The sequence below is a fragment of the Galeopterus variegatus genome, unplaced genomic scaffold, assembly GCF_000696425.1.
Source record: "Galeopterus variegatus unplaced genomic scaffold, G_variegatus-3.0.2 Scaffold12422, whole genome shotgun sequence".
In the NCBI taxonomy this organism is placed as follows: domain Eukaryota; kingdom Metazoa; phylum Chordata; class Mammalia; order Dermoptera; family Cynocephalidae; genus Galeopterus; species Galeopterus variegatus.
This window is the reverse complement of record NW_007738533.1, coordinates 16911-39711: the sequence shown is the minus strand read 5'-3', so window position 1 is coordinate 39711 and position 22801 is coordinate 16911. Positions and strand designations below refer to the sequence as shown.

General features: G+C 37.5%; 1 protein-coding gene across 1 annotated transcript in view; it reads left to right on the top strand.

Moving 5' to 3' along the window:
* The first annotated feature begins 345 nt into the window (after window positions 1-345).
* Window positions 346-22801, top strand: part of RNF150 (ring finger protein 150) — a 35776-nt gene continuing 13320 nt past the window's right edge. The window contains exons 1-3 of the mRNA XM_008563039.1: window positions 346-378; window positions 10119-10190; window positions 11585-11667. Of these exons, the coding sequence (XP_008561261.1) occupies window positions 346-378; window positions 10119-10190; window positions 11585-11667 (188 nt within the window). The remainder of the gene's footprint in view (window positions 379-10118; window positions 10191-11584; window positions 11668-22801) is intronic.

The following is a 22801-nucleotide window of genomic DNA, read 5'->3' as shown; positions in this document are numbered from 1 at the left end:
GTCACATTGTGCCTGGAGAAGATCATTTCAATGCAGTTTCCCAAAGAGTAACACTTGCTAGATGTTCCTTACATTAGTAGCCTCACAGCAAGGTCTTTCAGATGGTGACATGGAGAATAAGGGCACAACTGAAAGTGGAGAAGGAGATTTGGCTGGTGTGCCTTCCCCGCTAAAGCAATTATAGCAAGTTAAATCCAGTGCCAGGTAACAGTAAAGACACCAGCTTTGGAGTCAGATGGATCTGGATTCAAATGTTGGATCTGCCACTTCCTAGTGACACGACCTTGCACATGTTACTTTACCTTTCTCTGCCTGCTTCCTCACATGTCCAGTGAGGGCGATAACATGCCAACCCCAGAAGCTCAATGTGAGGATCAAGTGAGAAAATAACTGTGACATATTATCAGAGGGTTGTTAACTGTACAACCATTAAGGGATAAAGCAATACTTAGAAAACTGTATTTCCCCCTAAATTGTAAATAGCTCAATTCTTACATAATTCATGTATGGTTAAGTCTAGATATGGGCTTTTTAGCTCTGGTGACAGTTTGAAACAAAATGGGATCTTTCTTCCATCTTCAGAGTTACAGGAAAAGGAGGACATATAAATAGACTACAGAAAAAGAATCTGGCTTTCTTGGAGAATAATCTTCCATGCAGTACTTTTTTTTAATTAATGATAATAATGTATGTATACAGCCTTTTTAGCTCTGGTGACAGTTTGAAACAAAATGGGATCTTTCTTCCATCTTCAGAGTTACAAGAAAAGGAGGACATATAAATAGACTACAGAAATTAATCTGGCTTTCTTGGCGAATAATCTTCCATGCAGTACTTTTTTTTAATTAATGATAATAATGTATGTATACAGCAAAAAAAAAATAGACAAAGGGATATGTATTTAAGAGTAAGTTTTCTTCTCATGCTAACTCCCTTTAATAACTTCACTTCCTCCACCTTCCCCAGAGATAGCAACTCTTTACAGTTCCCTCTTATCCTTCCAGAAGTTCCTGTGCCTATGTGCAAGAAAGGTTATTCTCCACATCTGTTACATAGGAAGGGACTCTACCCTCACATAGCCTGTGTTATAGTGGCATCGACAGTCAATACACATAAAACTAAACAGGAGACCACTCAACCATTCAGAGGGCTAGGACAGTAGTCACGATGACAGGTGATGGGTTGGGATTAGAATGAGCAAGGTAAGAAGGGGTGAAATTAGGGCAATGTTTTAAAATCCTATGGATTAGATGTAGAGTGTAAAGACTGTATCCTAGTTTATATTTGTTGTACAAGCCTAGTAAGGAAAAAATTTTAAAAATACTTTCTCCTACTATACTCTTACTCAACACAGAACACTTCTGTGACCAAATGTGTGGGTTTTTTCTCACACCAAATAATTCTCTGATAGCAGCTGAGTATTCTACAGTCTAACTCAATTCTGACACTAACTGTCTACCTGGGATAGCATCAGATCCCACAGGTTAAGGGCTCAGTCCCACAAGATTTCCCCCACTGCAGACGCCAATCACAAGTAAAGGTTGTTTACCTGTGCTTCTGACTGACAGGCTATAAATTGGAGGTTCCCTTGACTTCTCCTCGTGTTCGATTATTTGCTAGAGGGGCTTCCAGAACTTAGGGAAACACTGTACTTACATTTATCCATTTGCTATAAAAGATTCAACTCAGGAACACCCAGATAGAAAGACAGAAGAGATGCACACAGGGCAAGGTATTGGGGAAAAGGTGCAGAGTTTTCGTTCTCTCTCTGGGCATGCCAACCCCAACATGTTTAGTAACCCAGAAGTACTCTGAACCTTGTCTTTTTAAGGTTTTATGGAGGCTTCTTTATGTAGGAATGATTGATTACATCACTGGCCATTAGTGATTAACTCAACTTTCAGCCTCTCTCCCCTCCCAAAATTTGAGATGGGAGTGGGAGGATCTGAAAATTCCAACCCTCTAATCACATGATTGGTTCCCCATGTGCAACCAGTCCCCATCCTTAGGGCTTTCCAAAAGTCACCTCATTAACATTACTCCAGTGTGGTTGAAAGGGACTTGTGAATAACAGAAGACTGTTCTTTCACCATTATCACTCCCAACACTTAGGAAATTGCAAGGGTTTTAGGAGCTTTAGCCAGGAACTGGAAGTGAAGATCAAAATAAATATTTCTAGTTACATATCACAGTATCACACAGTCTAATCATTAATACCTCCCTAAAGTTTACTCTCAAAATTGTTCCAGATTGGATGATAAGTCATACTGTTACCAAATGTGTGAGGAAAGGAGAGGACCTAAGGATGCAATTAGATCATCTCTCAGGGCCTTTACTGAAATAGGAAAGACAGAAGAAGGGATCGGAGGTGCTTGGGGAATCAAGAATTTGGGTTTGGTGATGTTAAATTTAGAAGCCTTTTGAATACTGAAGCAGGAAGGTATTTCACTACGCAAGTTTGGAGCTCAGTAGAGGAGACAGAGCTGGACATAGGACTATGGGTGTCGTAAGCGTGTAGAGTGTATAGATGCCATTCCAATCATTGGGACAGAATGAGCTCACCCAGAGGATGGGTGTCCCAGGACACAAGAGGTCTGAAGCCTGAGCCTGGGATAAGCTAATGTGGCCTCACTCCCTCCCCAGTGTCTCTCCCTGGATCATATCATTTTATGTATGTTTTATGTTCTTCTCAGTCCTTATTACTACCTGAAACTTTTCTCTCCTTGCCTCTGCCTTGCCTTCGCACTGCATGCAAGCACTCTGGGGGAGGTGAAAGAGGGAGGCCAAGCACAGCCTCACACTCCTGGATCCAGGGCCGCCCTGTTTGGGGTTAACTCCTCTGCAGCCACCTTCTCCACTCCTGATGCTTAGCTTTCATAGAGCCCATCATCTTTTCCTGAGTCCAGCCACCTCAGAGACCTTGGTCTGTCAGATGGCCTGTGTGTGTCTGAGTGGAGTGATGGATTATTTCAGGATCTTTGCACAGAGCTCAAGGAGGTTGATGGACTCCTGTTTCCCATTCCTGAACAAGCCCTGTGACACTTAAGAGCCTGTGGGAGCATCTCAGATAGGTTTGGAAGCAGGTCTTCCCACAGCACACACAGAACCTTTAGGAAGCCAATTTCTAAATGTCACATTCCAGCCCAATGGAATCTTCTCTCTGACCAAGCTCAGAATACACTGTTACATAATCAGACATAAACGTGACACTCTCAGGCAGCTAGAAGGTCTAGAATGCTGTCAAGGTTGGGGTTGCTGGAGCTGAGATCACTTAAAAGTGAGTAGAATTTATATCTAACTTTGGTTTTGGTGCAAAGTAGAATCAGAGTCTTAGGATAAGATCATTAGGCAAGAGTATAATCCAGTATACTAAGTACATAGGAGCATGTGGCATTAGGACCTGATTTGAATCATAAAGATGGGAACAGAGGTCAAGTAAGATGGAGCAAAGTAGGCCAGGTAAGGAGGGGAAGCTGAGGGAATGGTGCTTAGGTGAAGGAAGCTTTTTCCATCACCCTTTCACCTGTTAAAGGAGTAGGCAGCTGGAGAGGCTCCAACATGGTGTGGGAAGGAGAAGGCACAAGCCACGCCCACTCTTCAGAGGAGGAAAGGCCCCATGATGATTAGGAAAAACATTTTGCTGGCCATTTCACACATGTCACAGTGACTTTTAAATAACATAACAGACCTCTCTTTCTTTCGTCACAAGCCTTGATGATGCCCCTGGATGAGTACTTTAAGGGAAATAGCCCGTTGGTGCCACCAGTGTGGACTTCTGCACTGCATAGCCAACCACCTTTCAGTCAACCCTGGGAAACAGCAGTCATAAGAATTGGGAGGCAAAAGGCACTGTATATTATTCTACTCCTGTATTTGAGAAAGCTGACTGCCTGCTCCCACAATCATAGTTTTTAGAACTTAAAGGGGCATTCAATATAACGAATTTGAGAGAAATGTTCAGCTAGTGATTTTTTTCAAAGGCACACACACAGCCAGGTTGGCGATCTGAAGTCAAAGTGGTTTCCACCAGATCAAGCCACCTCAGCAGCATCGAAGTACAGAAGAGACATAACCTATCGTGAAGACCACCAGTCCCTACCTCAGTCATAGCAGTAAAAGTAATTCCTGACCATTGAGCATTGAATGCTGGCCTTTTCTGGCTTTAGAAGTAAGGGTCGATTGTTAAGTCCTTCCTAGCATCCAGTTTAAGATTCCCCACTGCAGGGTGCTTCACAGAGGATGCTAAAGGTTCATCTCCATTCCACGCATCTTATGACCTACCAACTAGTGACCTCTTCCTGAACATTGAGGTGGGAGACCAGATTCATGCCAGACTCCCTGATCCCGAAGACCAGTGTGTTCAGTGGACAGTTTTCCCCTCCCCACCAGGAGGTTATGGAGACATGTGCCCCTCACTCCCCACATATACCACTTCTGCTGTCATTCACTAATTCTATCCTGCTTATGAAAACCCTACGGGGTGGCAAAGTGAGAGAGCATTCCTGCCGTGGTCCAGGCAGGTAAGCCTGTCATCTTGCGATGTTCTGGTATGTTGTCTCACTGTCTGCTAGGACATCCCCTCTCAGACACAAAGACTCGGCTGTGTCCTGAAAACCACATGAATTCCAAAAGATGGCAGCTATTTCAAATATGGGCAGATCAGATCAACAAAATAGAGTTCATGTTTAGTTTTCATGAACAATATTGCCTTTGAAGAATTTAAGGAAATCAGACCTGTTTTGATTTTTATGTGAGGCCTGGGAATGACATTCAACAAAGTCTTATCGAAAGATTTACCTCTCCCTGAGAACACCTTTTTCTCTTATTTGTATGTACATGGCCCATGTCCCTTTAATTTCTTTTGCACATATTGTGATTCAAGCTATGTTGGAACAAGAGAAGTAATGGAATTTAAAACCAACTTGCACTTCACAGGAGAAGAGAAAGGAGTATGCTGAGTGTCAGCCACCAAGGAAGAGTCTAGGCAGAGATGCTTCTGTCTCCTAAAGAATGAGAACTAAAATTATCCCTGAAAATGCTCTAGAAGAAAGGGCAAAGCCCACAGGGGGACAGAAAGACAAAAGTGCATGTTGTATCCGTGAAGTATTCAGTGAGGTAATTAGCCCTTGATTTGCTTTTTTTTTTTTTTTTTAGCTAATTCAAGTTTCAAAGCATTTTTGTCTCCCTGTTCTTTTCTGCATGGATGAAAATCATGAGCTGGTATAGCTGGAAACGACATTACTTTGCATACCTTTTTTACTAACAAGGGGAACTGAGGCCCAGAATGTTTAAATGATTCAGCCAAAGTCACACAGTTAGTTGGTGACATAACTAGGACTGGATCTTCCAACTTCCAAGCCATTGCCTTCCCCTCTACAACACTGTTGACAAAAAATAACCCTGATGTTTTTACCTCACGTCATGTGTGGCTACCAGAGTAGTCTTAATTCTTTCATCTATGTTTCTAGATTCGTGAAATAGTGACCTACATCATGGAAATTGATGGACTGGCTGTGCAATGAGTTGTGTTGTATCAGCCAGGCCTGGAAGGATCATTATTATGTATTAGAGCATGGGACGGAAGTCATCTGAGTCACCCATGGCTACATGAGGTTCCAGAGGAGGGGCCCAACTCTGTTTGACAGTGTTGTCCCTTCCCCTAGAACATAGAACACTTTGTGAGTTTTCCACTTGATGGTGATAATAGTGAACATGATTATTACAAAAACAGCTGTTAAGAAAAAGGGGAAAATATGATACACAGTTGTCCAAGCAAATGAGCTAGGAAGGACATAAACTCAAGTTTTAATCCTGTGTTTTGGCATCCTCATGTTCTTAGTTGTTTTTTTATCTCCTTCACTGCATGTCTGTTTATAACACAGAGGAGAGGAATATTTTTCTCGGTTTCATAAATATTTAGAACCACTAATTTATGTGTCTTGGGTGGAATTGGGGTCTGTGCTTGTTTTACTATCCTTGTTGCCATTTATATAGGAATTTATTCTTTTTATGCAAGGTTTTGTACTTATTTCCCATAAGGCAGTTTATGTTCACTATTGTCAAGAAACCAATAATCTTGGTAAATGTTATCTTATACCTGTTCAGATCAAATTGATGAATAAATCTAATACCAAGACAGCCTAACTCCTGACAATGATAGTAAAAAGCATGATTTGGATCTGGTTGGGTTGGAGAAAATCCACAGAAGTAGCCTGGAGAAGAAAGTGGAATCCCCACGTCAAACAAAGGCTGACACAAACCTGAGGTGATCCCTCAATCAACCTGACGGGGTTCCTAAGTCTTCCATTAGCATCATTTCACTCTGCATTTCTGAGAATAACAAAGGAAAGAGTCTGTTTTGCAATAAGCTTGAGGTTCCCAATCCCTAGGTCGTCTCTACAGGCTATGTGCAAGACTCAGTTTGAGCAGGGCCTATAGTTTTCCTTCCCCTTTATACTTGGTGCAGTTGAAAATCCAAAGACAGAAGAGACCAGCTGCAAAAGCAACAACTGCTTTATTGTTTTTTAATTTTATTTATTTATTTATTTTTAATTGAAACATAAGTGATCGTATGTATCGGGGGGTATAGCCTTGAATATCAATGCCTGTGTGCAATACGTGATCCTCGGATCAGGACGATTGCTATATTTAGCCCTTTACCAGTTTCTTCCTAACCCCCTTCTGCCTCCTGGTTTCCCACCTCTGGTGGCCTCAGTTCCATTCTCTCCTTTTGGAAGTTCAGCCAATTATTGTGATTGCTGTATCTTTCTTTTTTTTAACTTCCCCTTATGAGTAAGGACATATGGTTATTTCTCTTTCTATGCCTAGCTTATTTCACGTAATATAATTTTCTCTAAGTTCATCTGTTGCTGTGAATGGCAGAATTTCATTCTTTTTTGTGGCAGAGTAGTATTCTGTTATCTAAATATACCACATTTTCCTTTCCAGTTGCCCAAAGATGGACATTTAGGTTGGTTCCAACTCTTGGCTATTGTAAATAGAGCTGCGATAAACATGGTAGTGCACATATCCATTCAACATGATGATTTCCATTTCTCTGGGTAAATACCCAGTAGTGAGATTGCAGGATCATATGGCAGTTCTATCTGTAGGTGTTTGAGAAACCCCCATACTATTTTCCATAATGGCTGCACTAATTTACAGTCCCCCAGCAGTGTAGGAGGGTTCCCCTCTCTCCACATCCCCACCAGCATTTGTTGTTCTCTCTTTTTTATAATGGCCAGTCTAATTGGGGTGAGATGATATCTCAGTGTGGTTTTGATTTGCATTTCCCTGATGCTTAGTGATGTTGAGCCTTTTTTCATGTGTCTGTTGGCCATTTGTCTATCTTGCATTGAGAAATGCCTATTTAGCTCCTTTGCCCTCAAAAGAGGAATATGTATACTATCTATCAATAACATGGAATGAAGCTTGATTCAAGGAACTACACAGGGAAGGGAAAGGGAAGAGAGTACGAGTGTACCATTTTTCAGAATGATTAAATAGGTCTTCTACCTTTGTCAATCATTTGATTTCTCAGGGCTTTCAGGGAGGAAGAACTCATAGACTTGATACTGAAAAGGACTTTATTATATTTTCTTTTGGATATAAATAATCTACGACCATTGTTTGAAAATAATTTTTGCTATTTAATTACTCTGCTCAGCCTTTGAAAATAAAAAAAGATTTAAGTAATTGAATTGGGATACAATACCAGTTAAACACAATTGCAAAAATATCTGAGCCGTTTACTTAGAAAACAATCAACATTTATTTGGGGTCCAGATTTCTTAACCTAAATATAACATTCTACAGGTTTGTGGCATTACTCCCAGTAACTAGCAGCCCTTTCTTCATGCCTTTCTGTCCTTGCCCCAGACTTCTTCAATGAAGAGCAGTTGTTGGTTTAGACTGCCTGGTTTTGCCAAGGCTAGGACCACAACTTTGCTTATGTTATGACATGTATCACTTATAGTTTGTCCATAAGTTTTCCCATTAACTGGTTATTTCTTAAGTTGTTTTACATGCTTAAAAAAAATCAATTGGCATAAGATTTTACTCACTCATCTGTCATTATGGAGATTCTACCAGATTATCAGCTACAGAGGACAGGAATTTGTGTGTGTGTTTGTCACTACCATTTTTCCAAAGTTCCTGCCCTCATGAAGCTTGAATGAGGGAAAGGTAACATGGATTGATCATAAAAACAAATATCAGTGACAGTGCTATAAATCAGAGGTACAAAGTGCTGTGAGGGTCTAGATTAGAGGGATCTTGCTGTGAGGCATCTAGGAAGGACTCCCTGAAGAGGTGGCTTGAGTTGAGACCAAAGGATGATTAGGTGATAACTGGAGGAAGAGGAGAGGAAAGTTCCATCATGTTAGTTTCATGTCAGTTATTTTCTTTCCTTATCACTCTCATGTTTCCGATTGGTATTTATTATTACAGATTCTTCCTATTTTTTCCTGCTAGCTTAGTTTGCTAGCTACTCATGGACTTCTGCATAAATGTGAAGTACATATAGGTCTCCTTTTGGGAAACAGCCAAAACTTACCCTGTTTAACATGCTAGTATTATTTTAGAAGCAAAGGATGAAATATCAAAGAGAAAAATAAGTTAACGAGGAGAGCATCTCCTTTTCTACTTATTTACTGTAACTGCTGTTTGCTTAGAGAAGTGCCACATGATAAGTACTTTGTATATTTGGATTGGTTGGCCAACAAGTTGGTTGGCTGGATTCCCCATTGGCTGATTAGCTGTCTAGTGAGATGCTGGTTGGTTGATTGGGTGGTTGTTTGGTGAAAAAAGATGAGGGTGGTAGCTTTGTCTTTAAAGTCAGACTTAATTTTATTAAATTTCTGACCGATCTTTCAGCAACTTTGTAATATTGAACAATTTACTTAAGCTCTGTAAGTCTCAGTTTATTCTATAAAATAGTACCTTTCTCATAGGGTTATTGTAAGGGTAAAGAAGATATTGAATATAAAGCTTAGCATGGTACCTAGGATGTATTAGCTGTTCACTAGTATATGTTCACTGTTTTAGAGACAAAAAAGAAGCTTGAGTGTTTTTCCAAAAGGAACTAAATTAGTGCAAGTAAATGATTTGTGTTTAAATGTTAACCCTTTTAATCTTAGTCCTTCAAATAAGTTTCACTGCTGCAAATACACATCTGTTGCAGACCAGAAGTACACATACCTAAGACGGAGCTAAAATGAGTAGAAAATTCACAAACACAAAAACAAATCATTTTGTTCCTTGACATATTAAAATTTAATTCTCCCCCTGCCCTCTCCCTTCCACTCTTTCTCATTACCCTCTCATTGCTTTGTTGCAGGGCTCATTAGGATAGTAATTTTCTCTATCAAAACAAAAAAAAGGAGGTGGGAGGCATGATATATTATATCTTAACGTGGGTGATAGTGGTTTACCCAGGTGTTTGCTTTATAATTATTTGCTAAACTGAACATTATGTTTTATGTATTTTTCTATATGCACACTCACACTTGCAAATATGAGGGTACCTCAAAAAGTTCATGGAAATATTAGTGTTATCTTTTAATTTTATTTTTCCACAAACTTTTTGAAGTACCCTGGTACATAAAGAAGGTGAATGAAAGAATGTGATAAAATAGGACAGAACAGACCAAATATAAACCTAGTTTAGGTCTATATAAGCAAATTGAAAGGAATATGCAAGCAGTAAAGCCTGATTGTAAAAAAGAGATGAGTTTATTGGAACTACTTCAGATTGGCTATCTCCATGTCAAATTGAGTGGCTAGAGTGACAAATTACTAAACTCCTTTTGTTGTTGTTGTTGTTGTTAGTCTATGAAGATGTAACCTGAACTCGAGTTAGTATAGAGCAGGATCTATATCATATGCCACTTGCTTAACACCAGGCATGAGACACTTCTCTCTGTGACAAAGTGCTTTTATTGACTGCAAAGCCCCTTTGCACAAATACCACTGTCCTATCTCTTCCAGCCATCGTCACTAACATTCATGCCACATGTGTATGATTTCAGAGATAGATGCCCTGCTTTATTAAATGCCATCAAAAACGAAGTCAGAAATTACACATCTTTATTACTAACAAGTAGCTTTTGTTTTTTCAGCGCCGATTGGGAGATGCAGCAAAGAAAGCCATCAGCAAGCTCCAGGTCAGGACCATCAAGAAGGGTGACAAGGTAACAGCCTCTTTTCTTTTTGGTGAGGTGCTATTCAAAGAACTTCCTAACTTTTCTGACAGCCAGGGTGGAAGAGAGAAAAGGGTGGGAAAGGAAAATACATGCTAACAGTTGTCCTGTGAGCATCTGTTATATTTTTCTTTATTAAATATAATTTAAGGCAGTTTATAAAATGTATGCAACAAAATAGCTAGATAAAAAATATAAGAAATTCGTAAGTGTAAAAAAAAAATAGATGAAGCTGGGATGAAATTAATACACAAATACACTACCTGATGTGGGCCCAAAATTTAAGTTGAGGCTTTCTAGCAGCCAGTACAAAGAAGGAAGCAATATTCAATATTCAAACGATATTTAATTACCTTATTCCAGGGGGGCCACAAGATAAAAACAAAATGGTTGTGCCTGGTATCATAACTTAAGAAAATTTTTCCATGAATCCTTGCAAGGAAGGCAACATTATGTGCTAAGCCATGTTCTCCACTTAGGTTTACAGTACAAATGCAGGAAGTATGTTCGTTCCCTTTGAAATCTAGTATTCATATAGCCAAAGTCATTGCAACAACTTCCCTCACTGTAGAATGGTGGCATAAAGCCAAAAGCAATGGTATATCTTTAGGAGGGACAACAAAGCAATACAGTCCAGGCCTGTAGGGCTCTAAAGTTCTTCCATCCCCCAGGAGAAGTTTCAGAGCAATGGATTACAAGACATGGGTTTGGGGCTTCTTGGGGCATTCACAACTCCACATGTATACTAGGTGTTGTCTCCAGTCTGAATAAGTGATTTGTCTCACAAACTATGTGCTATTATTTTGCAACTATATAAAAATGCTTTGGGCTTAATAAGATAAAATTCATTTTAAAGCATTATTAAATTTAAAGTATATTTTGATCATTGCTTTTTCCCCCCTCAAGCAGAGAATAATAAAAGTATAAGGACTATTATGTAATATATCATGAGGTAATAAAAGAGATTTATATGCTTGATAAAAATTGGAACCATAATTTTGTTTATATTTATTTTTGTTTTATTTACCAGATTCTAGGAGAATGAATAGATTAAATATCATTCAGATAGTTCTCCATAAATATTATTTCTCATCTTTGAGATTTTGATATGTCACCTCTAGTTACAATTAATAGCATTATTAGCAAATGTTCATTAGCAAATGGTTTTCCTCTCAAAAGCATTTACAGTGGAACCTAGGAACGATAAGTAGAAGTTGGAAGGAAGGGAAACTAAGCCAATAGACGGTAAATTATTCATTAAGAACACTGGCACCAGCACTGTTGAGAGCCTTACTCCAGGCAAGCTCTCCTTTGGTTTGTTGTTTGGGTATTTACACAGGAGTGGAAGCTAAGAAATAGGCTCATCTGTGCTTCCCCTCTTGCAGGAAACAGAGCCCGATTTTGACAACTGTGCAGTTTGTATTGAAGGGTACAAGCCCAACGACGTCGTCAGGATTTTGCCCTGCCGGTGAGTCACTGGGCTGCCTGCTTTGGGGTCATGTGTGGGGAGTGCCTGCTGGGTCCCACTGGCACAGACCTAGCCCTGCAGGGTCAGTCTACCTGGACGTTTCCATGTTTACATTGCAACCAACCAAAATGCTGCTTCCTTTTGTATAACCTTTGTCCTCGAAAATACTTTATCTCATGAAATTATAAATATATTTCTGATCCCCTTTGCATCAGAGGGACTATACTGCTTTGAACTAGAACCTCATGATACAGAGTTTGATGATGTGGCTCCAAGTGCAAGTGTTCCAGAGCAGCAGATCTGTGATGTTCAGAATTAATTATGGCTTTTATGAGTGCTATTTTAATTAAAATAACAAACATGAAGATCTCAGCAATCAGAATATGGTCAAGAGTAAGTAGGAAGCCAAAGGCAGATTCCATTTCCTTTTATTTTTAACTAACTAACAGTGTCACAGATTACCCAAAAATTCTGGAATCTAAGGGAGGATGTCAGCATGTATAGTTGGAGAAAACCCTGTGTTGAATCTCATATAACCCTACTCCATCTCCCTAATTGAAATGCACTGTTATGGTGTCTGAATTTAATTGTTAAATAAATGTAAATAGTTTAATAACATAAACTATTTTAAAGTTGCATAAAAGCTGTCTGCTTAACTGAAACCCCTTTTCAGTGCTTTTGCATCTGTTCAAGTGTCCTAAAAATAAAAATGAAATTATGCCTTTACGAAAGATTCTTCACTTAGAAAGACTGGCTTTAAAAATTTTTAGAGAGTTTAGAAGTAATTAAAGTAGAAAAAAATATACCACAAAGATATAAAACAATTCATTTGTTCATAAAACAATGCAAATTTAAGAGCTATTTGTTATATATATAAAAGAAACAAAATATGCCTTTAGAGGGTTAGTTTAATAATCCTAAAATGACAAAGAGCTGACAAAAAAGGACAGGATACTCAAATAAATGCAGAAGCTCCCAAGGGGAATGGCTCTTAGTTGAAATGCTCATAGGCAAATTGATCATTAGGAAAACAGGCTTTAGGAAAGTACACCCTGGTGGCCCAAGCCATAGCCTCAAGTGTAATTCAGTTTCCCTTGGTTTATAGATGCCTGACTACCTCCAAGACAAAATCATAAATCGAGACACATGAAGATTTGGTAGCTTTGTTCATATGAGGATACTATACATAAATTATTTCTAGACATTATACTTCGTGTTTTCTCAGTGACTTCTAGAAACACTGGCAAAGAGTGGCATATGTGAACTACATAGAGCCTCTCAGAGTAGCATCTTTCATCTCTGCAGTATTTTATTAAGGGTTTTGTAAAGCCTCAAAGTTATAAGCAAGTAAAGTGCTTTCCTTTTGTTTTCTACCTGGAGATTGTTTAGAGCCCTATGAGGGTACTACTGATAAAAAATATCAAAAACTAAAGTTAAATAGCTACTTTTTCCTGAGAATCCAAAGAACTTCACAAGTGTAATTAAGAAAATCGGTTTTAAAAAATTATATATATATAGCATAACATTAGCTCTATAATTCATATGCCATAAAATAATTTATTCATTTAAGGCTCTGTTATGAATAAATTTTATGATACTACATATAATTGTTGGAGACTACATAATATCTAAGCCATAGATACACATTTTAATTTTTTATGTCCCTGTTCTGGAACATTTGGCTAATTTCAATTTTTAATTATGACAATTTACTTTGCTTTAACAGAATTTAGATTTTCATGATATATTATTCCAGATCTCCTTTTACAGTATAATTTTTGGAAATATTAATCACGAAAAAAAATAGCATTTTATTTTTTTATTTTTATTTATTTATTTATTTTTTCATAAAGATGACCGATAAGGGGATCACAACACTTGGCTTGGTGTTGTCAGCACCAGGCTCAGCCAGTGAGCCAACTGGCCATCCCTATGTAGGATCCAAACCTGTGGCCTTGATGTTATCAGCACCATACTCTCCTGAGTGAGCCACAGGCCAGCCCCCAAAAATAGCATTTTAAATTTAAAAAATGTTTTTAATTAAAAAAAAATATTTACCTCAAAAAATGAAAAGTAATTTTATTTACACCAGCTCTTGCCCTAGGCCAGTTCAGTTTGCCTTCAGGCTACTCCTTTTTTACGTGATTATTTGGTTCTCAGCTCATTCCTTAATTCTTTTTGCTTCAAGCAAAATAACAAAATACATCGAGCATTACAAAACACAGGTTATAGTTAATTATTGTTTGACATTATACTAAATCATGCTTATCTGCTCTTTGAATAGCTCATACGTTTTTTCCATGCTGATTTAAAAATCAAGATATTTTTATGCCTGTGGTTGATTTCTGCCAGACAGTTTGCACTAATGGATGTTATCAAACAAATACACTGGTATTTGCTTTTTGCTACATAATTTCCTCTGGGGTATTATTAAGCCTTTGCTCCTATGAACTTCATAGACTCTCTTTCCCATTATTTCCGGGATGATTCATCCACAGATTCATTGCATCTTTTTGGAGTAAAATCTGTTTCAACAGATGTTCCAGTTTATCATCCCCTGTCTCTCATACTCTTTCCTGTAGCCTCATAACTCTTGACATACTGGGTGCATCTCTTCCCTATTGTTCCCATTTAGGATGACTATCCAAATCACCCAGGTACACTCTTATACCACAACTTTGTCAAAATCATTCTATTGATTGTCTCTTTCTGAGACCTCTACACAGATGATGGTGAATTAGTAAATGCCTTCCCCTCTTTATTTGTAGCCATGGCGATTATTAAGGTTAAGTGGTACACATACACACCTCCCATTTCTTCCCTCTCATTCTTTCTTCCTTCGGTCCTTCTCTAATACGTGAGGGTGAGGCCCCCCTGGGGTGGGCCTGGACATGTGTCCATAGTGTCAGGGACAGACCCACAGCTGCACGCAAAGCACTTCAGCCTCAGACACGTCTAACTTCTGTGGTTTGGAATACATGCTAATATACCACTAAGTCATCTTCCAAGAAACTCTGGTTTTGCTACATCATGCATATGCCAAAGTATGCATTACGCTTTATTTTAGGGCTGGTTTTTGTGAGACTAGAGTTAGTATTTGAAGTTATGATTTTTAGCCACAGAAGGTGTTTTGTTAAAGCATTTTATTGAAGTATTATTGTCTTCCCTTGTCCAGAGAATAAGTTGGGCTTTCTGATTCTTCCATGGCTTTTATCTTATACTGTCCCAACTGCTTTTCAATGAATATTCATTTCAGTTTACCCAATTTCAAACATACAGTGTCTCAAAAAGAACATGAATTCTTTGGGCAGGCCAGAAATCCTTGTTTACCATCTTTTAAAAACAAAACAATATATGCATTCTTTCCCTATATGCTCATAAAATCCTTTCCTAATTTATCACTATACTATTACCATTAATTTGAGAGGATATTGGTTTCTACTACTGTCTTTCCCTTTGATTTTACAAAGTCTCCTCCACAATTGAGGAAAAATTTTTAAGCTGCCTAGTAACAAGCAGACTCTCATGATAAACTTTTTAGTAATTAAAAGCTTCATTTGGAACAACAAACATTTTGTAGCAACTGTGTGGCAGGAATAGTGGGAAGTACCAGAGGTGAAAAGGTAAATGGCATGATCCATGCTCTGAAGGAAATAGAGCACTTCAGTAAGTTCGTGGAAAAATGGAATTAAAAGATAATGTGCATCTTTCCATGAACTTTTTAAAGACCTCTCATAGTCTAGTGGGAGAGATAAGAATGGAAAAAAGTAATCAGGATACAGACTGTTATGTGCAACAGCAATAACAAAATATGCTTAAAAATTTGGAGGAACTAGTACCAGGCACAAGGAAGTTAAGAAAGATTCCACAGAAAAAGTAATGTCTTGATATTTTCTAACAATGGTTTGTTTTGTCCATTACATCCTAATTACAGAAAATTTGTAAAATGGATAAAATATTTAAGTATCTGTCTAACTCATACAGGTATCTACTGCTAACATTTTTATGTATTTCCTGTGCCTATTTTTGCAAGTTTGAGATGCTACCGTCAACATCATTTAATATACTGCTCTTTCTACTTACCATTGTAAGAATTTGCTAGAAATAGTACTAGATTATTTGTGGCTTGTTTTGACCTTCCTTTGGCCTCTAGTGCTATAGGCAGAGGCTGATCAAGCTCCAAATGGCGTAAACCAAAGGGATGTTGTTGCTTGGATAGAACTCGCTCTTCAAGGGTCAGGGTCTTTTCATGGCCCCGTCAGAATTTTCCACTGAGGTAAAACAGGTAAAACAGGAATGTGTCCTGGCCGCATTTAGTTTATTTCTTAATAACCCTTCAATGAGCTGTTCACATTTCACTATCCCACCCCACTAAAGAAGACATAGAAAAGCAGTCACTCATATATCAATGCTATAGTTTGGTTAAGTAGCCTGAAGAGGCTGCATGTCCTGCTGACTTCTTATTGTCAGAGTCGGCTTACAGATAAAATCCTTTAAAACCTCAACTTTGGTAGATGCTCCCCAACTTTTGTTCATGAACAAATGATTTCCTGTGGTTACATTTTGTAAATAGTGTCTCCTGCAGGATACTCTAGGAAGCAGCCTTTAATGAAGTCCTTTTATTTGGGGGCAGGGGAGGTGGTTGAATAAAGGAAGCAAGTGGGAACCTGAAATAATTCTAGTCGGAGAGTACTGCACTCCTGCTGTTTAACATTGGAATGCTGAAGCAGATTCCAAACCACATTTAAAGGAGAGCAGCTGCCATGACTGCCCTGAGCAGCCTCGGGGCGGGGCAGCAGCGGTTCTGCAGGCCTGAGGTTTGTGGGTCCCTCCCTCTTCACAACAGCATGTCTGTTTCACCTGAGCAAGCTTATCTGTTAGATCAGATAATTCTGGAGTTGTGTTGGAAGTTGTTTTGTTTTGTTTTGGGGGGGGTAAAATACATATAACATAAAATTTATATATAAACCTTTATAACCATTTTGACATGTACAGTTCAGTGGCATTAAGTGCATTCACATTGCTGTGCAACCGTCACCACCATCCATCTCTAGAATGTCTTCATCTTCCCAAGACAAAACTCTGAACCCATTAAACAATAACTATCCCCTCCCTCAGTCTGGAGATTTTTGCATGTTTTGTTTTTAATTTAGGCTTGACTTTATTAACAGAAGACAGTGTCAATGAAAGAAGTTTGATTTTGATTCCAGAATCTAATTAAAGTTGGCTAACTAAAAATCTGGTTTTACATACTAAAAAAACTAACTAGGAATGACAATTCTATATATTTCTAGTATTATTATTGCTATTACTACAGTACTAAGTGGATGTTACTCTAATCACCGTTACCAGTACTATCATGGTTTCTGTTACCATCACTAACATCATTAACATCATGACTTTCCTAGCTTTTTGCAGAAGCCATCTCACTAATTTCCCTGCTTCTACTCCTGCCCCTTAATTATTCATTCTGGTAAGTCTATTTTTAATAGTCAAGCTAGATTAGCTGGACTCCAGGTACTTTTTCAGCTCATCCTACTTCGAGCTCATTTAGTATATCAGAAGTGTGACTAAAAAAAAATTATTCTTTGGGAAGAGTAATTGAAATGTAATTTGGTCCTTCTATTTTTCTAAAATGTACTTCTGTAACAAATTCACAAAAAACTGGAAACATGCACTATTTCATACTTGCTCCTACAGGAGAATTGAATTGGCTGGTTCAATTTGCCATTGCTTTTATCAGATATTACTATAAGAAGCAATCTTAGGAAACTTGCCATGTGTCCCTTATTAGGATTTTCTTCTTGTGCACTCACCAGAGCAATTCATGTATGCAGTAGATGTATTTCTCCCAAGCAAGGGAAATGTTTTTATATTGTGGATTCTGAACTGAGATACTGTTTGGATTTTTTCTATATTTGTTGATAGAAAAGAAAGCTAAGAGCCAAATTTACAGCCTACTCATAGCCAAAAGGTATTTTTTAGCTTCACCTCTTACTCTATTTTATGTCTCTATTCTATTTTTCATTCTTCTTTTGCTTTTAAGGCATCTTTTTGGATATTTGCATCTTCTAAGTCATTGTATTAGTTGGTTTCTGTTGCTTATAACAGAAATACATGGAACTGGGTAATCTGTAAGAAAATGAAATTTATTGTTTACAGTTTCAGAGGCTGGGAAGTCCAAAGTCCAGAGAACACATCTGGTGAGGTGACTCTTGCAGTGCAGGGTCTCACATGACAAGAACTGTGGAACAGAGAGAGAGCTACCTCCCCATTCCTTCTTTTAAAGCCATCAGAGCAATGCTCATGGCCACCATTAAAGCATCAGTGGATTAATCCATTCACTAGGGCATGGTCCTCACAATCTAATCACCTCTTCAAGGCCCCACGTTTCAATTACCATAATAGGATTTCCCACCCTCTTAACACTGTCACAGTAGGGATTAAGTTTTGGGGGGACATTCAATCTACAGCAGTCACTTTAAGTCCTTTCTATAATAAACATTTTCCATGTCTTTAGAAACTTTATCAACATCATTTTTAATTCCTATATAATATCTCATATGCCATAATTTATTTGCCTTTGTTAAGATGTTTAAATTTTTCCCCCGACACACTTTTTCTGCTCTTATCAATAAGGCTGTGATAAATAGCTGTGTGTGTAGACCTCGGTTCACATTTCAGTTTATTTCCTTGTTTCTAAGGATATAAATTTAAATTGCCTAATTATATTCCATAAAGTTGTATTCAAGGAGTTTTCCAGACAGTGAGTGCTAAGACTATTCTAAGCAAGGACAACTAGTGTTACCTGGAATTGTGTGTAATGTGCATGGAGGGTGAGGCTGGAGAAGCAGCAGCTCAGATCATTTAGTGCCTGAATGTCCAGCTGAAGGGCCTGGATTATCACCAGGTGCTGGGGGACCCGCTGAGGCATTGGGTTTGTGCTTCATACACAGCACTCTGGCAGCAGTGTGGAGCGTGGCTCCAAGGGAACTGAATGGAGTCAGAGGGACCAGTTATGAGACTCTTGCAAAATCCAGGTAAGAAATGGTAGAGGCTGAACTGTGTCAGCACTGAAGATGTAGAGGAATGGACATATTCAAGAGAGACTAAGCAGGTAAACCAGCATAAGTCAGCATTTGGAATAGATGAAAATGGCTGCCTGTTTCTCAAGTTGGTGCTGATGGACACTGTGTTTGTTCACATCTAAAACATGCTCATGTCTCTCCATTCAAATCCTCAGTAGGAAAAATCCAGCAGCTTGCACACTCTCACTCAAAAACCATAACACAGGGAACAGATCTCAAGCACTGAAACAGATTTTCTTTATGGCTCAAAAAAAAAAAAAAAAGACACTTGAGGACCAGCTTTGGCTTATCTTTTCAAGCCTTTCTTCAGAGAGTTATGCAGGCCCAGAATACCAGAACACTTGCACAACTGGCTCATGTGGGCAAAGCTCCATTGTAGACAGGTCATTGTTTGATTCTGCATGCAAACACTATGCTACTATTGCCCTTTCTCTTCTCTACTTTTTAGGAAGGAGGCTGAATTTCTGTATCAGTTCATGTGCTACGTTTTATAATTTCGGACATAAAATATATCGTACTGGTTTTTTGTTTTGTTTTATAATTTCAAATGTAAGGCTATACTTTTATGGAGATCAGAATATGACTAATATCATTAATGTTGAAAGAGATGATATGTAGATTTAAACACAATTATATACCAACTTAAAAATTAAAAAAAAGAAAAGAATAAACAGTACCTGTTAAAGTACAGTACAGAGTAATAGTGAAAGAACCAATGAAGCTTGTATGTGTAAATTGAAGCAATAGATACCCTAACTTGCAAAGGAATTTCTAAAGACATTTCAGTGTCTGAGTCAGATAGAACCTAAAAAGATAGGCCTAAAGATTTGGAAAATGGAATTTTTTGAAGGCTGTTGAAAAGTCAAAGCCTAAATTTAGTCCACTAGTTTCAATGAATTCTTTGAACGTCTGTCATATACATACCATGTGTCTGTAAGTGACACTTATAAATTATCCCTGTGTTTCTAACCAGTGAGACACCCAGCTGCTTTTCTTTTCTCAGTTGATGTGACTGACACATATTTTTAACATTGACATAATTATTAATTGACTCCTCGAATACTGCATTCCATGAACTCCTGTCTCCAGGGACAGCTGGCATTTTTCGCTACCAGGGAAGTAGCTCTGAAAGACATCTAACGTAAAATACACAGGAAAGAGTAAACGGATCTCTTTGTAAAGCTTTCTGAACAAGTACCTATCTAAGGCTCAAAGAATGACTTGCCTGCCAAGGTCACCCTACCTAAAATCAAATTAGTAAGATTTACTGAGCTAATGGAGGTGAGAGCACAATGTCTAAACCAAAACTGCCATACTGACGGTGGCTTGCACCCAACAGACCTCCATGGAAGGCTATTCCATATGTCCCAGAGAGTTTTCGTGTCATCATTGGATGCTTCCAACCAAACCCACCTACACACTTCATAACTTCCCTGCTTCTCCTGAAATTCTGATGTAGGATTCATGTTTTGGATCCTTAATGACAACTGGAGGTAAAATCAAAGTCGGACTCTGATATTCATTTGTGAACTTCCCTTTTTAGTGAATGGAGGGCCCCCATTCACTCTCCTTGCCAGACATGACATGATCATAATAAACAACATAATGTAAAGAAGAATGATAACCTGATGTAAAAATAAACATTACTTTAATATTTGAAAATTCAAAGAATCACAATCAAGTTTTACTGAAATCACTAAAAATAGACACTAGCCCCTTAAGATTTTTAAACCTAGGGATCAGTCTGATTTTCAGAGTCAGATGAACTAGATGTCTGTATGGACAGAAAATTCCAAGCTCTTTATGAGTAAAAAATTTTGCAAAATGCTGTAATGTGATCAGGATTCTGATTATGAGTCCTGTAACTCGTGAAGTAGAAAACAAAGGCGCACTTTCTAGCAAGGCAGAAATGGCCTGTCCTGAATTTACCCTGCCATGCCTGTTAAATAGCCTTGATTAGGAACAGATTTTTTCCAGCTTCCTTTTTTCTTAAAAGAATGATGAATATTGGCTGATTTTCATAAGCTCTGACTTATTCTTTTCTGCCCATGTTATATAAATTTGATTATTGGACTTTCATTTATAGCTGTTTGTTTATAGATGAGATTTTTTAAAGTAACTTTCAAGGTTTCATTGCTAATTGTGGAAAATTTTGAAAATAAAGACATGTGTAAACAAGTAAACAAAAATAATAATCTCACCACCCAGAAATATTTATTATTAATATTGGAATATTCAATTTTTATAATGCATATGTATTAACATCATTTTTTTTAAAGAAAGTATTGTAGTAGAATCAGGTGATTACTGCAGTTTTTATTCTACTTTCTCATTTAATATTAAAAAGTAAGCATTTTCCTATAACTAGAAATTATTTTAAAATATTTTAGTGGTTCATAATGGTCCGCCACTGGAGTGTGTTTAACTACCCCCCTTATTATTCAGCATTTAAATTGCTTCCTGTTTTTTATCATTATAAATTCATGGCCTTAGTTGTTTACATTTTTTTTTCCTGTTTTTATCCCTTAGGATACATTCCTAAAAAGAAAGGATCTTGAAAAGTTTTATCTAATTGCTTTTCTGAAAGTTCGTAATGATATATAGCTCCCTGGCAGTATGTGTGTTTACATTTGTGCTCCCTTGAAACCATGAAGTAGTACATTTTTAAAGTATCTTTCTCAACTGATAATCAAATATCAATGTAGTTTTAATTCTCATACCATATTATATCAAATGCAAATTGTCATTGACTGTAAGGTGTTTCCCAAGTTCAGATATGTTAAAAGGGAGGGGGGATGGTCTAGCCTAGAATTGATAAAATAGGTTACTATTTTTAACATTTTGTTTTTATGTTTTTAGTAAATAATGTTTTTCTTACATAAATGTTTTTATTTTTATAATGCCTTTTGATTAACAGAATTAAAAAGATGATATAAAATTTATGAATTTTTATTTTCTTATTTTTATCTCTTCCTCCTTTTAATCCTCCCCTATCAAGAAATAAGATAACTACATTTTTTAAATTTAACTGAATAGTTATGCTGGCATGTACTGCATCCCAATCAATAGACATTGTTCATGAAAATCATTTTTTTTAAAAACCCATTCTTTCAGAAACATAATTTTACATACTCAGCCAAGTTAAAAGTTATGCAGAGTGGTAGGAATTTAAAATGGCAAAACTACGTTGGACATTTGTTTGACAATTTCTACTCAAGTTAGATACACACTACCCTGTGACCTAGAATTTCATTCTTGAATATATACCCAAGAGATATGAAGGTATATGTTCACAGAAAGACTAATGCAAGATTAGTCATAGCACATTTATACCTAATAGCCAGAAAATGAAAATAATTAAAATGTCTAACAACAGAAAAATCTGTAAATAAATTGGGATACATCCAAACAATGGAATACTACTCAGCAATAAAACAAAACAAGCTATTGATGTACATAAAGGCATGGGTGAGTCTGAAAACATTATTTTGAGCAAAAGAATCTAGTCAAAAAAAAAATAACACATACTTTATTATTCCATTTATGTGAGCTTCAGTAATAGGCAAAACTAATCTCTGGTGACCGAAGTCAGAATGGTGGTTACATAGCAGGGGGTGGGGCACTGGCTGGTAAGGAGCAGGAGAGGACTTTCTGGGGTGATGCAGTGGTGCATGTCTTCATCTGGGTAATTTGTACGTAAGTATACACACACTTAGGAAGTCATCAAGCTTGCTTAAGATTTATGCATTTTATTGTATATTATACCTTCGTTTAAAGTAATAAAAAATTTTTAGAGTACCAAAGATTCCATGCTATAGAATTTAAAAAACCATAATTCACTTTATACATTAGTCAAAATTACATCATATTTAAGTTCAAAGATTGCTAATGGTGTTTTCTAATCATTTTCCTTTGATTGCATCATATTTTCATGTGTACAACACAGCATGTATAAACTGCCAATAATTAGATATCACTTAATTAAGGGATCAAAGGAAGGAAACATGAAAGAAGATGGTAGTGCTGGTAAATGATGTCTAATGTGT